Raw genomic sequence first — 16,242 nt, forward strand, 5'->3', positions numbered from 1 at the left:
CCAATGGTATTTTTCACAGAGCTAGAACAAATAATTGCACAATTTGTGTGGAGATTAAAAAACCTCGGATAGCCAAAGCAATCTTGAGAAAGAAGAATGGAACTGGAGGAATCAACCTGCCTGACTTCAGGCTCTCCTACAAAGCCACAGTCATCAAGACAGTATGGTACTGGCACAAAGACAGAAATATAGATCAATGGAACAAAATAGAAAGCCCAGAGATAAATCCTCACACTGATGGACACCTTATCTTTGACAAAGGAGGCAAGAATATACAATGGAGAAAAGACAATCTCTTTAACAAGTGGTGCTGGGAAAACTGGTCAACCACTTGTAAAAGAATGAAACTAGAACACTTTCTAACACCATACACAAAAATAAACTCAAAATGGATTAAAGATCTACACGTAAGACCAGAAACTATAAAACTCCTAGAGGAGAACATAGGCAAAACACTCTCCGACATACATCACAGCAGGTCCTCGATGATCCATCTCCCAGAATATTGCAAATAAAAGCAAAAATAAACAAATGGGACCTAATTAAAATTAAAAGCTTCTGCACAACAAAGGAAACTATTAGCAAGGTGAAAAGGCAGCCTTCAGAATGGGAGAAAATAATAGCAAATGAAGCAACTGACAAACAAGTAATCTCAAAAATATACAAGTAACTCCTGCAGCTCAATTCTAGAAAAATAAACGACCCAATCAAAAAATGGGCCAAAGAGCTAAACAGACATTTCTCCAAAGAAGACATACATATGGCTAACAAACACATGAAAAGATGCTCAACATCACTCATTATCAGAGAAATGCAAATCAAAACCACTATGAGGTACCATTTCACACCAGTTAGAATGGCTGCAATCCAAAAGTCTACAAGCAATAAATGCTGCAGAGGGTGTGGAGAAAAGGGAACCCTCTTACACTGTTGGTGGGAATGCAAACTAGTACAGCCACTATGGAGAACAGTGTGGAGATTCCTTAAAAAACTGGAAATAGAACTGCCTTATGATCCAGCAATCCCACTGCTGGGCATACACACTGAGGAAACCAGAAGGGAAAGAGACACGTGTACCCCAATGTTCATCGCAGCACTGTTTATAATAGCCAGGACATGGAAGCAGCCTAGATGTCCATCAGCAGATGAATGGATAAGAAAGCAGTGGTACATATACACAATGGAGTATTACTAAGCCATTAAAAAGAATACATTTGAATCAGTTCTAATGAGGTGGATGAAACTGGAGCCAGAGTGAAGTAAGCCAGAAAGAAAAACACCAATATAGTATACTAACGCATATATATGGAATTTAGAAAGATGGTAATGATAATCCTGTATGCAAGACAGCAAAAGAGACACAGATGTATAGAACAGTCTTTTGGATTCTGTGGGAGAGGGTGAGGGTGGGATGATTTGGGAGAATGGCATTGAAACATGTATAATATCATATATGAAATGAATCGCCAGTCCAGGTTCGATGCAGGATACATGATGCTTGGGGCTGGTGCACTGGGATGACCCAGAGGGATGGTACGGGCTGGTGCACTGGGAGGGGGTTCTGGATGGGGAACACATGTACACCCGTGGTGGATTCATGTTGATGTATGGCAAAACCAATATAATACTGTAAAGTATTTAGCCTCCAATTAATATAAATTTAAATTTTAAAAAAATAAATAAAAATAAAAATACCCCCCCCAAAATAAATTACAATGCAAAAAATAAATAAATAAAAATTACGGTCATACATTAAAAAAAAAAAAAAGAAATGATCCTTACTGAAATTTAGAAAGATGTTTTTTCCCTTGCAAATTATATTGCTTTCTTGTGTTTGATATACCATTATTTTATTCATTAATTAATTTGTTCATTCATTCAAAAAATATTTATTAGCACTAACATGCCTTGGCTGGAAAGCTATGACAAACCTAGACAGTGTGTTGAAAAGCAGAGACATTATTCTGCCAACATATGCTCAAGACTATAGTCTTCCTGGTGGTCACAGACAGTTATGAAAGCTGGACTGTAAAGAAGGCAGAGCACCAAAGAATTGATGCCGTCGAACTGTGGTGCTGGAGAAGACTCCTGACAGTCCCTTGGATAATGAGGAGATCAAACCAGTTAATCTTAAGGGAGATCAACCCTGATAACTTGTTGGAAGGACTGATGCTGAAGCTGAAGTCCCAGTATTTTGGTCATCTGATGTGAACAGCCAACTTATTGGAAAAGTCCCTGATGCTGGGAAAGATTGAGGGCGGAAGGAGAAGAGGGCATCAGATGGTGAGATGGCTGGATGGCATCACTGATGCAATGGAAATGAATTCTGGCAAACTTCGGGAGATGGTGAGGGACAGGGAGGTGTGGCGTGCTGCAATCCATGGGGTTGCAAAGAGTTGGGCATGACTGGGCCACTGAGCAACAACAGCAACATGCCAGATACCAAACACAGTGAACGTAATGTCTGTCCTACTGGGGTCTGTGTGTGTTTGTGTGTACATATATACAGACACATGTTTTTAAATGGGGACCTCTAAAATACATATTCATTTATTCCTTTTTCTTTCCACACGCATCCGATAGAGCATCTAATTTAACCTAATCTAGACGGGAAGTCTTCACAGAGGAGACAACATGGGCTATGGATCGCAAATAGTAATTTGGTCAGTAAGAAGCATCATTTAGGGCAAAATATGTGGACAGCTTAGATCTTGAAAGGGTCTGATGTTTTGGGAACCAATAAAATTCTTCAGTGCCTCAGGTGATTTTCATCAGAATTAAAAACATGTCAACTTTATTGATGTCCTAACAGAATTCGCATGTCAATATTGTCACCAATATAAATCATGTTTCCAAAAAATGCAGGCTATTCAGTTGCTCCTCCTACTAACTCTTCATTTCTGCCACAACCCAACACATGCTTTAAAACAACCTTACCTACTAGAGGATTTGCAAAACCTCTGATAGATACTATTCCTTACATCCTCAAATCCTTTGTGGGAATAAATAAATACACAAACAAATAAAAATTCAACATTATTTCCACTGCTTAAACCTGTATAGATTTTTCATTGATGGTGCATACCTTTTCCTCATGTATTTGTTGCTGAAAGATTTTTTTCCCTAAAAATGCTGAAGGTCTTTTGCTTTTGAAAATTGAAATGTAATGCTGATCACACTTGAAAGTTATGATACATTTTAGATTGTGAGTGAAAGTTGCAGCTGTCCTATTCCTGTAGCTATCTATATTTCTGCTACCAGAATATTATACCCAAGATAACCTTACTGTGATTCTGTCTCTGTTCTACTGTATCATCAACATGAAAAAGAAATGCAAGCAAAGTAACTCGATTTCTTTTTAAAGAAAACATTAGGTAATAAAGCCTCCAATGAAAAAAAGCATTCCTTTTAGATTTAGGAGTTCCTTTTCCATGAGGTAAGTTTTCAATATGATGACACTTAGAAAAGGACAGAATGAGGCAAACTTAGAACAATGAAAAAAAAAGGAAAAAAGCACTGTGACTCTACTAAATTATATGTGAAATAGATATATATTTGCTTATTTTGAAATACGTACATTGCTAACAGATGGTACACCAGTGTAACAGAGTTGGCCTTCATTGATAAAGTGAAAAGTGAAGTGAAAGTTGTGTCTGACTCTTCGTGACCCCATGGGCTGTAGCCCACCAGGCTCCTCTGTCCGTGGGATTACCTAGGTAAGAATATGGGAGTGGGTTTCCATTTCCTTCTCCAGGGGATCGTCCCGGCCCAAGGACCAAAGATAGGTCTCCTGTATTGCAGGCGGATTCTTTACCATCTGAGCCACCAAAGAAGCCCATCTCATCTATAAACTCATCTTGTACTCACGCTGTGATATTGAGGAAGAAAATAACAGGATCCACCGTACACTGGTGGTCCTTCCATTCACCCTCCATGTTCATGAAGCTAACTCCTTTACTTAATACCTACAGCTTCAATATGTTTATGTTATAGGAACACGTGTCATGGAACTGACCCAGTGTTTCCATATTCGAAAAGCAGAAAATGTTATTTGTGCATATCTAATCTCATTACAAATTAATTCCAAATAGAAAAAGGAGTCTGCCAAGGCTGTATATTGTCACTCTGCTTATTTAACGTATATGCAGAGTATATCATGAGAAACACTGGGCTGGATGAAGCACAAGCTGGAATCAAGATTGCCGGGAGAAATATCAATAACCTCAGATATGCAGATGACACCACTCTTATGGCAGAAAATGAAGAGGAATGAAACAGCCTCTTGATGAAGATGAAAGAGTGAGAAAGCTGGTTTAAAACTCAACATTGAAAAAACTAAGATCATGGCATTCTGTCCCATCACTTCATGGCAAATAGATGGGGGAACAATGGAAACAGTGGCTGACTTTATTTTCGGGGTCTCCAAAATCACTGCAGATGGTGATTGCATCCATGAAATTAAAAGATGCTTACTCCTTGGAAGGAAAGTTATGACCAACCTAGATTGCATATTCAAAAGCAGAGACATTACTTTGCCAACAAAGGTCCGTCTAGTCAAGGCTATGGTTTTTCCAGTGGTCATGTATGGATGTGAGAGTTGGACTATAAAGAAAGCTGAGCGCCAAAGAATTGATGCTTTTGAACTGTGGTGTTGGAGAAGACTCTTGAGAGTCTCTTGAACTGCAAGTAGATCCAACCAGTCCATTCTAAAGGAAATCAGTCCTGGGTGTTCATTGGAAGGACTGATGTTGAAGCTGAAACTCCAATACTTTGGCCACCTGATGCAAAGTGCTGACTCATTTGAAAAGACCCTGATGTTGGAAAAGATTGAAGGCAGGAGGAGAAGGGGACGACAGAGGATGAGATGGTTAGATGGCATCACTGACTCAATAGACATGAGTTTGGGTGGACTCCGGGAGTCAGTGATGGACAGGCAGGCCTGGAGTGCTGTGGTTCATGGGGTGGCAAAGAGTTGGACGTGACTGAGTGACTGAACTGAACTGACTGAATCTCATTACAAAGACGGGGAATGAATGTCATATTCTTTTGACTATCATTCTCTAGAAACTATGTCCTCTTTAATGGCTTGAAACATTTCATTTTGTAGAGCAAAAAATTAGAATCTATGTCATTAATATTTAAATTTAGATTTTCCACTATATTTAGCTTAAGCATTTAAACTTGAAAACAGTCAAGTTTAGTCATTCTTTGTAAATAGAATTTTGTAAAAAAAATTTTTTGAATGCTTATATGAAGGTCTTTTTCCAGACTGCCATTGATAAAGAAATACTTGTAGGAATTTATAAACAACTGAAAGTAATAGGAGTTAGAACATTCCTCCATTCATAAACTCAATGGTGGCTAAATTGTTATATGGTGGCTCAGTTCAGTTCAGTCACTCAGTCGTGTCCGACTCTTTGTGACCCCATGAATCGCAGCATGCCAGGCCTCCCCATCCATCACCAACTTCCGGAGTTCACTCAGACTCACGTCCATGGAGTCAGTGATGCCATCCAGCCATCTCATCCTCTGTCATCCCCTTCTCCTCCTGCCCCCAATCCCTCCCAGCATCAGAGTCTTTTCCAATGAGTCAACTCTTTGCATGAGGTGGCCAAAGTACTGGAGTTTCAGCTTCAGCATCCTTCCCTCCAAAGAAATCCCAGGGCTGATCTCCTTCAGAATGGACTGGTTGGATCTCCTTGCAGTCCAAGGGACTCTCAAGAGTCTTCTCCAACACCACAGTTCAAAAGCATCAATTCCTCGGTGCTCAGCTTTCTTCACAGTCCAACTCTCACATCTATACATGACCACTGGAAAAACCATAGCCTTGACTAGACGAACCTTTGTTGGCAAAGTAATGTCTCTGCTTTTGAATATGCTATCTAGGTTGGTCATAATTTTTCTTCCAAGGAGTAAGCGTCTTTTAATTTCATGGCTGCAGTCACAATCTGCAGTGGATTTGGAGCCTAAATTATTATAATCTACAAGTCAACATTTTCCTTAAAATAGAAGCTATTATTTCTTTTTTTATTTTCTTTATATTTATTTAGATTAGCACACATTAATGTAGTTTTACTAATTACTAAGTATTACTATCATTACCTTCAGTTTTTTTTTTCTTTTCACTTTATTTTTTTAATTTAATTTTATTTTTAAACTTTACAATGTTGTATTGTTTTTGCCAAATATCAAAATGAATCTGCCATAGGTATTCATGTGTTCCCCATCCTGAACCCTCCTCCCACCTCCCTCCCCGCTCCCCATACCATCCCTCTGAGTCTCCCAGTGCACCAGCCAAGCTTCTGCACAACAAAGGAAAGTATTAGCAAGGTGAAAAGACAGCCTTCAGAATGGGAGAAAATAACAGCAAATGAAGCAACTGACAAACAACTAATCTCAAAAATATACAAGCAACTCCTACAGCTCAACTCCAGAAAAATAAATGACCCAATCAAAAAATGGGCCAAAGAACTAAATAGACATTTCTCCAAAGAAGACATACAGATGGCTAACACACACACATGAAAAGATGCTCAACATCACTCATTATCAGAGAAATGCAAATCAAAACCACTATGAGGTACCATTTCACGCCAGTCAGAATGGCTGCAATCCATAAGTCTACAAGCAATAAATGCTGGAGAGGGTGTGGAGAAAAGGGAACCCTCTTACTGTGTTGGTGGGAATGCAAACCAGTACAGCCACTATGGAGAACAGTGTGGAGATTCCTTAAAAAACTGGAAATAGAGCTATTATTTCTTATAGCTTGTTCTTCCCTTGTCAGATCCAGAACAAGGAGGAGGGCATGCCATCACTAAGTTTGTAGAAGTTTTATCAGATCACTCAGGAGACAAGGCACAGTGAGGCTCTGAAAATCCTAAGGGTGGACTGATGTTTAAAATTAAGGTGGTGGCTGCCCTTGTGTGTTAAACCCAACTTGACTCACTGAAGAAGCATTAGATGACAACAGCACGTTTTCCAGATTTTCCAAGTGATGAAAATGTCAGGAAATCCAAAGTTATGGTGCCCCTAACAACCATAACTTGGCCACTTTGTACATTAAGGAAGAAAAGTTAGAAAATGACAAGTAGTATAAACTTACAGTTCCCCCACATTTGTGTCTATATAGAGCAAAATTCCAGAGAAGGCAATGGCACCCCACTCCAGTACTCTTGCCTGGAAAATCCCATGGATGGAGGAGCCTGGTGGGCTGCAGTCCATGGGGTCGCTAAGAGTCAGACATGACTGAGCGACTTCACTTTCACTTCTCACTTTGATGCATTGGAGAAGGAAATGGCAACCCACTGCAGTGTTCTTGCCTGGAGAATTCTAGGGACGGCGGAGCCTGGAGGGCTGCCGTCTTTGGGGTCGCACAGGGTCGAACACGACTGAAGCGACTTAGCAGCAGCAGCAGCAGCAGCAGCAGAGCAAAATTCAGCAATTAGGCAACTAGTTGTGTAACTCAGGACAAATTACCCCTTACCTACTATATTCATAAGAAACTAAATTATCTGAATAATCAGTGCAATATTTTACTCTGCACATGGAGATACAAAGGAAAAATATTTGATGTTTAGTATTATGAGGTTAGTCAAAATATCACCTCAGCACATTTTGTTCTAGGGTGGGCTTCCCAGAGGCTCAGACGATAAAGAATCTGCCTGCAATGCAGGAGATGCGGGTATACTTCTTTTCTAGAAGCAGCTGTTATCAATATGTTTATGTCAACTTATGTTTCAGTATAATTTGTGGGGATTTAACTTAATTTCTTTCCTAAAGTCTTTGATTTGGATGTCTCATTAAAAATCCTTACAAGCATCACTAAAAATTCAATAATGAAATTTTGGCTTTGGTCCTAATTCTTTCATAAGTTTTCATGGCTTCTATTAAGAAACAAAATTAACTTTCTGAGACTTATTGTGTTTTTCTGCCAAATGTCTCATGGCTAAAAATCCATTCAGTAATGTTAAATAGTCAAGTCCTCTTTATTTTGGAAATTACTGTATTTCAGAAACTTAGAGTTCACAGATCATGGAAAACTACTTTCCATATGATTTCCCTAGGGAGTGATGGTGAAACTGTAGTTAATTGTGATGATATTATAGCAATTAGTATATGTGTGTGAGCGGTTTTTTCCACTAGACTGTGAACTCTTTGAGGGAAAAGGTTATGCTACTCATCTTCTGTTTCTTATCACAGTGTCCCTCAGCATATGGTAAAAGTAAACGAAATTACTGAATAAAATGAATTTCCTCAGCTGAAGTCATCATTTTATAGCAATTCTGGATTAAGTAAATAGTGAATCAAATATAGTGGAGAATAGTGACCATGATAATTTAGGTTGAACAAAAAGCATATGCTCATAACATACCATTTTTGATCATTTTTGCCTTGAAAAATGGCAATTTTATCTGGTTCATTTTGTTCACTTTATACTTTCAATAGATTTATGTATTCCTCCCTTCAAGTATCTCACAATATCTGTTCTCCCACCATGACACTTTCAGATGAATAGGAGACTTTTCCTTAGTTTTACCCATTCCCCAAAGATAAGAACACCATAGTTAATCTTCCTAAGGCACAGGGAAATGACTCATCAATGCTTTGAAAGTGAAAATGAAAATCAGTCACTCAGTTGTGTCCAACTCCTTGTGATTCCATGGACTGTAGTAGGCCAGGCTCCTCTGTCCACAGAATTCTCCAGGCTAAGCACTGGAGTGGGTTGCCATTTCCTTCTCCAGGGGATCTTCCTGACCAGGAATTGAACCCAAGTTTCCTGCATTGCAGGCAGATTATTTACCATTTGAGCCACCAGGAATCCCAAGGCACGGGGAAGTGACTAATCAATCCTTTACATATTACTAAACACATTCTTTCACTTAGCATTGACTGGAACCCCCACTATGTGCCAGGCACTGTGGTGAGGATTGCAATACAGAGGTCTTAAAGGCAAGGCCTTTCTCAGGGTGGACCTGACAATATAATGGGGTGTCCAGATAAGCAGTGAAATCAGTGCAAAGACAATAGTGGTATATAAGGGGTGTGCTACTGAAATACATTAAAGAAGCAGCTGAATCAGACCAGGAAGAGGTGACCTAGATGACTTCTAGGTCAAGACTTGAAGGATGATAGACAGAGGGGAAATGGCAGAGGAGAAGTCTAGGGGTGGGTGTCGCTTGTTAAAGGTGCCCAACACATTACAAATTGGCTGAAGCATAGAAGCCAGGGAGGGGAGGGATGAAGGGAGGGGGGGAAGGCCAGATTGTAAACAGACTTCAGAGCAGAGCTAGTCAGTGGTGAGTCTAGAAAAGTAACCTGATAGAAAAGTTATTGAAAAATAAGTCTGAAAAGTTTTCATAAAATAATAACTTGTGATTCTTTGAAATTTCATTACATTTCCTTTTTTTTTTTTTTTGACCTTAACAACATTTATTGGGTTTCTTTGATTGCCTCTGGTCTGACTTCAGAAGGACTCTCTGGGTTCCTCTGGCCTTGTTTTGGGGCTGCTGCAGCTGCAGCTTTTAAGGCCCTTTTTTGCTTCTTCAGCTTTTGAACCTCTTGGAAAACTCAAATGCACAGAGCCTTCTTGGTCACCTAGTGGTGGTGGACTTTTCAGTGGTATGGAGGGGGAAAGGTGTCCTCAATCCCCAACTCCTTGCATGTCTTCTCAAAGACAGGATAGTTGGTCTCACGGAGGTTTCTGAGCATCTTTTGCCTCTTGTCAATGCTCATCAGCAGATAGTGCTTGTGGGCTTTGTCCTTTCAATATTTCTGCCTGTGTTCTTCATAACTGCAGATCTTGACAACCAAGGCAACAATTCGAGCCTCCAAGGAGCTGGTGTCCTTCAGGTTTTCCACAACCTTGTTCATCAACTGCTCTTTCTTGATTTTTAGCATCTCCTTCTTGTTGGCCATTTCCAAAGATAGGAGTCTTTTCACGACATCGTCAACCTTCGCAGTTCCAGGGATGTTCTGGTAGTCCTTCAGCAGCATGGAAAGGGGCGGGTCATCTTCTTGGCTTTGCTGGGTGGTTTCTGGGTGGCATATCTACAGGGGGTCCAGAGGATAAGACCTCCAGGACTTGAGGTCCCACTGGATGGAGAGAAGCTTGGCCCACCCTCCACCCGGAAGCTCAAGGACTGGGGGCTGTGTCACTGCCTGGGTTCAAATCGAATTCAGCACCCTCCACACCGCCCTCAGCATGGTGACTTCTGACCCTCCAAAATTGCATTACATTTCTTGATTCATGAAGATTTAGACTTCACTTAACCCCATCCAATCTCCTCATTTTATAGACAACAAAATTGAAGCCCAGAGAAGTTTACTGACTCCCCCAAGGCCAGCAAGCCTAGTTCTCTAGCACAGGATGAATACTAACATGGCCCTCCTTTCTCTTTCTTGGGGTGCTCTTTACCTATATGCTCATTTTTTGGTTTCTTCAAACTCTAGATTGAATTCTTTCAAGTCCCAAGCCTGTGAATTAAATAATTTTTGTGAATTGATTCAATGAGTTACAACAAATTACTTCCTAGATAAGCAAGCATTTTACAAGTGCCCCAAACTTTCCCCAGTTCTGTACATGTTCAATATTTCCAGATTTTTCTCTTACAGTGTCGATTAGAGCTGTGACAAAGGCAAGAGGGTAAGACTCAAACACCTACAAACTCAGTTTCAAAAAGCTTATTTTAAGAGTGCAGTTAAGGTGGCAAATATTAAACACGCTGACTGTTGTAGTTCGATGATTAATGCCACCGATAATAACCAACATGTTTTATTGCATAACTGATAACTTGCTCACACAATGAAGACACTTACATTCTCTAAACTATTCAACATGCCCCAAACTAAATGCCAGCATTTGTTTTTATAGTTTTTGTAATCTCACCTGCTAAGACCCTTATCTTCATAAAACCGCTGAGTTCCTGAATAAATATTGTGCCACATATTTAAATCTTCTGGGGGATTTGATGCAAGTGGTTGCTGGATTTTACATCTCAGAAGCTCATATCTGAAGCAAAAGACAAGCAGAAACATCAGGATTATCTCACCTAATATTATTACCAAAATTCAGGTTGTCTCATGGTACGAGCAGGTGGTGTGTATGTGTAAACATAAAGAAAACATCTTAATATTCTTTTTTTCTGATAATCTTTTTTTTCTGGCACAAGTATCATCTCTGTAGCTAAGTGGAACAATTAGCTCCATTTACATTTTACTATTATCAGTAAAATGACGACATTTAGGTTTCTTCTATGTCAGATTTACCAAAACTTTATTGTCAGTTTCAAACTAGAAGCACAAAAACTTATAAAGTTAGTGGCTTTCTAAGACATCTACCACCAATATTTTATAAACAATGAGAATATTATTGACTTCATGCTGCTAAGTTGAATCAGTCGTGTCCGACTCTGTGCGACCCCATAAACGACAGCCCACCAGGCTCCCCTGTCCCTGGGATTCTCCAGGCAAGAACACTGGAGTGGGTTGCCATTTCCTTCTCCAATGCATGAAAGTGAAAAGTGAAAGTGAAGTCGCTCAGTTGTGTCCGACTCTTAGCGACCCCATGGACTGCAGCGCACCAGGCTCCTCCGTCCATGGGATTTTTCAGGCAAGAGTACTGGAGTGGGGTGCCATTGCCTTCTCCATATTGACTTCATAGTCTTGGCTAAATGTCGAGTTGTTACAGAGCCATTTTAGAATCACAGTTCTTTTCTTTCATCTATATTCCTGACCATATGCTTTACAAGTTTCCAGACAGTAATAACATACCAAAGAATTATTGGCTAATGCTTTGGAATTTTGAGGTATATTTGTGCAAATGTGTCATTTAGAACATGCATCAAACTTGCTTATCATATAGTAAGAATATACTCTGAAAATGAAGAGACGGATTGTGTAGAGAATCATTAGAGAATACTGATTGTTGTTTCAAGGTTTTTTGTTGTTGTTGTTTAGTCACTAAGTCATGTCTTCACTCTTTCATGATCCCATGGACCATAGCCCACCAGGATCCTCTTTCCATGGGACTCTCCGGGCGAGAATATTGGAGTGGGTTGTCATTTCCTTCTCTAGGGCATGTTCCTGACCCAGGGGTTGAACCCCTGTCTCCTGCACTGGCAGGCAGATTCTTTATCACTGAGCCACCTGGGAAGCCCCTTCAACCATTTTTAGTTCCTACAATGTCATGATATTTTTACCATGATAAACTTTTCATCGTTTCATGCATCAAGATACATAAGATGAAACTGTATGAAAGTTACATGAGTAAGGCTGACACAGAGTGTGTAGGGGAGGAAAGGACTGGGAACCTGAGGTTAGCAGATGCAAACTATTATACATAAATTGGATAAACAACCAAGGCCTATTGTATAGCTAAGGAAACTATATTCAATATCCTGTGATAAACCACAATGGAAAATCATATAAAAAAGAATGCACATATATGTATAACTTAATCACTTTGCAGTCAGCATAAATTAACAAAACATTGTAAATCTACTCTAGGGCAATAAAAAAAAGTCACAAATGTGAATATCCAATAAGAAATTAGTTCTATATTCATATGTGAGGAAGAGCCTCCTTCCTTCCTTCCCAAAGAAAGATTACAACAAAATCCAAAAGCGTCATTGTTGTCTCTTACCTCAAATCAGGTCCGTTTGGCCTGGATGGTGGCTGCCAGGAAATCCCAACATATGATTCACTTAGTGGAACCACGGACAATGGGCCAAGATCCTGAGGCAGGGCGGGAGGGGTGGTCACGTGGGTAGGGAAGCTCTCTGTGCACCCCCCTAGATACCCGTTACCCCCTGAGCAAGCCACAATGGTGACGGAGTAATTAGTGAAAGGAATCAGATGAGTAACGACATGACTTAACACAGAAGAAGTAACATTGGTGATCGTGATGTGAGGGTCAGGCATGCGGATCTCGTAGTTAAGGATGTCTCCATTCAGGATGAGTGGGGGCTTCCAAGTGACCTGAAATAAAAGAAAAATTAGAACCAATGTGACAACATAGGAACAGAGCAACTGCGGAGGTTCACAGGACCCGGCGTTTTCAGCTAAGTCACTGTAGAAATACCCACTTTTGACTTAGCCCTTTACACTAGACAGTAATGAAGAGTTTTCAGATCAATTAGCAGTACACCAGGAGCTAAATGAGATGCTGTTTCCTGGGTTGGGCTGTTAGTCTGGAGACTTTCTAAGACTGTCAGACTAATACACACCTCAGTGATTCATCTCCACCACGGGTGTCCGGAAAGAGGCAGAGCACACACATGGAGAGAATTCACACATCCACACGCATCAGTGCAGCAGCAGCAGGATTTGAGAGTGTCCTTCTTTATAACTCAATTAGACGAAATATCAGAATTCCTTGTTTTGCATTGTAAGTGTGTATTCTAAATCTGTCACTATTCTTTTTTTGGATGGTGGTGATGGGAGTGCAGAAATTATCCTTTGCTTTTTCTGAGAATGTGAAATTGAGCTTCTGAATCTCTCTAGTGCATAATGTAGCAAGTGAGGCAATAACAACATATCCTTTTTGCAAAGAGACGTGTGGAGAGCTTTAAAAAAGCAAGCAAAAAATGATCCTGTTTAAGTCATAGACGTGAACGTCAGAAGAAAGAAACAACAATGTTTTCTAATAATGTTTAATATTCTTTTTCTTCTCTGACTAAATATTGTAAGGGGATTGTGCTAACCCACTCACACTCTTATAGGGGGAAAAGACCCTAGAAAAATGCACATAGGTCACTAAAAATGCATTATTTATATGCCATTCTGCTTCATCTCTTTTTTTCTTGCCTTGCAGTGTTCTTTAAATTTTAGAGTGTATATTTCATCTCCCAAATAGGCTGTAAGCGTCATGAGAACAGAGCCTAAATTGTACAGTTATTTAATGCCAAATACTCAGAGATGGAGTTTAACAAGTAATTCCAGTCATGGCTGATGGCATTATATTTTCCTTAGCATACAGCTATTTTGATAATTTAAACAAGTTTTCCACAAAGTGATATATTGATACCTGCACTTATAGTTCTATACAAATTCAAAGTCTAAAATGTGTAGAATAGAGAAATTAGAACAGAGAAGGATGAACTAAAATTTTCTGTCTTAAAGGAAAAAAGTTTCCTCCAGGAGCAATCTAACCTGAGATTTTCGTAGGGTTCTCTTACTAATTGTTGGAGACAAAATAGATTGAGAGCAGGAGAAGAAGGGGGCAACAGAGAATGAGATGGTTGGATGGAATCACCATATCAGTGGGCATGATTGAGTCTTGAGTAAGCTCTGGGAGGTACTGAAAGACAGGGAAGCCTGGTGGGCTACAGTCCACGGGTCACCAACAGTTGGACATGACTGAGTGACTAAACAACATGTCATTTGGGCAGCTGCTTGATGATTACAGTCCTAATTTATAATTAACAAGGACTTGACATCTACTGAAATTTTACTACATGGCTTGAAGTCATTGCTGATTTTAAAAACTTCTAGGAGAAAAGAGTTCCAAAATGTGCTGGTGAAGACAAGTGTTAGATGTGTTCCTTATGAGCATAGAGAATTTGCCTGGATGGAGGCGAGATCAAAGAGGCCTAAATTAAGCAAAGTTTATAAAGCAGACATAGGGTTCTATTTATTTTGGTGGTACAGTGTTCTTTGTGGGCTTGAGAAGTGAGTCAAGGTCAAACTTACAGGGCTTCCTGGTACTTGCAAATAAAAAATGGAAGGGTTATCACAGCTCAGTTCTACCTGACTCACATGTGGAATGCCACTTGCCTCTGGAACTAGAATATTCTGAGAGTTCAGGTCAAGGCTTGGCAGTCCTTGAAAGAATTCAAACTTCGGATTAGTCTGTGTTCGCAGTTGAGCTGAGAGTGAATTGATTTGGAACTTGGTTATTGAGGCTAAGAAAACATTCAAAAAATAAAAATCTGATTAAGATATCAACCTGCAGAGATTAAGAGATGTGATGTAATGACTCTGAAGACAGTCTGTGTTCTCTACTATAAATGTTTGCATCCAAAAATTTGCTATTTTTCTCACTTAAAAAGTTAAAGGCTTAGGAATATATATCTTTTTGACAGTACTGAGTTGGAAGACATGAGTCTACTTTCACAGAAAATTTTTAGAAGGAATTTAGAGCAAGGTGGAGAAGGCCATTGTCATTATAGTGAGTAGGCTAACAGAAATGGTATCTAATTTGATCATCCTCTAGAAAACATCCTGGAGCTATTACTAAAAATAAATGTGACCAAGCTTTTTAAGGAGCCAGTTAGTGAAATATTGGATTCTATTCTTTCCAATGCTTAAGACTACATTTATTACAGTATGGCCAAATATGTGAGATTAAAACTTTCAGTTTAATTTCCCATGGCTTTTTATTTATCTATTGCTCATATGAAGGATTATAAAATATTCTTGCAGCCCAAAAAAGTCAGACTAAGGACCATGTTCCTGACTTAATAAGCAAAAGATGTTCTCTAAAACAAGACTTACACTGAAATTTTTAAAATAAAGTTTCATTTATGGCCTAGAATAAAATGTTTATTTCAGAGATGCTTTGTTGACCACAAAAGTTTCTTTCGTTTGTGTGGTTCTTAATTGCTTGGATTTCCATTTCTCTGTTTATTTACTATATATTTGAATAAGATAGGACAGGTGGGTAGGTGTTTAAAGAACTATTGACTTTCACCTACTCACTCAGATCTCTGAAGTGTGGCCCTAAACAATTAAGGCACCTGCATGATCCTGGTCATAAACAAAAATTTATGAAGGTGGTTTAGTTGATTGGCTTCAGACTTGAAAAAAGTAACACACAAACATTGTAATTTACTTCTAATTTCTTTAACTTCATCTAATCACATTTTAAAACTACATAAAGCTAACATATATAAAATCGATATATGCTATTATATGAATTTGCTATAAGTCTCAGGGAGCTCAAGTCAGGGCTCTGTGACAACCTAGAGAGGTGGGCTGGGATGGGAGGTGGGAGGGAAGCTCAAGAGGAAGGAAACACATGTATACCTACAGCTCATCCATGGCAATCTATGGCAGAAACCAACACTATTGCAATTATCCTTCAAATAAAAACAAAGAAAAAAAGAACTTTATGAATAAGAGTTTTTATGAAGATCGATATAACGGGCTGAGACTGGGCTAAGAATAAGTATCCTTGTTCAATGTGCTAATATTTTATTTTATTTAAAAGTTTTGGATCTATAGCATAATTCTAAAGTAGAGCTT

At 39.3% G+C, this 16,242-nt stretch overlaps 1 protein-coding gene and 1 pseudogene across 1 annotated transcript in view; both read right to left on the bottom strand.

Moving 5' to 3' along the window:
• The window catches only part of USH2A (usherin), a 938,899-nt gene that overhangs the window by 297,704 nt on the left and 624,953 nt on the right, over positions 1–16,242 (bottom strand). Inside the window, exons 41-42 of the mRNA XM_027564435.1 lie at positions 12,641–12,975; positions 10,886–11,008 (exon numbers count right to left, since the gene is read on the bottom strand). Of these exons, the coding sequence (XP_027420236.1) occupies positions 10,886–11,008; positions 12,641–12,975 (458 nt within the window). The remainder of the gene's footprint in view (positions 1–10,885; positions 11,009–12,640; positions 12,976–16,242) is intronic.
• On the bottom strand, positions 9,430–10,203 carry LOC113906397 (annotated as a pseudogene).

The sequence above is a fragment of the Bos indicus x Bos taurus genome, chromosome 16 (genome assembly GCF_003369695.1).
Source record: "Bos indicus x Bos taurus breed Angus x Brahman F1 hybrid chromosome 16, Bos_hybrid_MaternalHap_v2.0, whole genome shotgun sequence".
Taxonomy (NCBI): domain Eukaryota; kingdom Metazoa; phylum Chordata; class Mammalia; order Artiodactyla; family Bovidae; genus Bos; species Bos indicus x Bos taurus.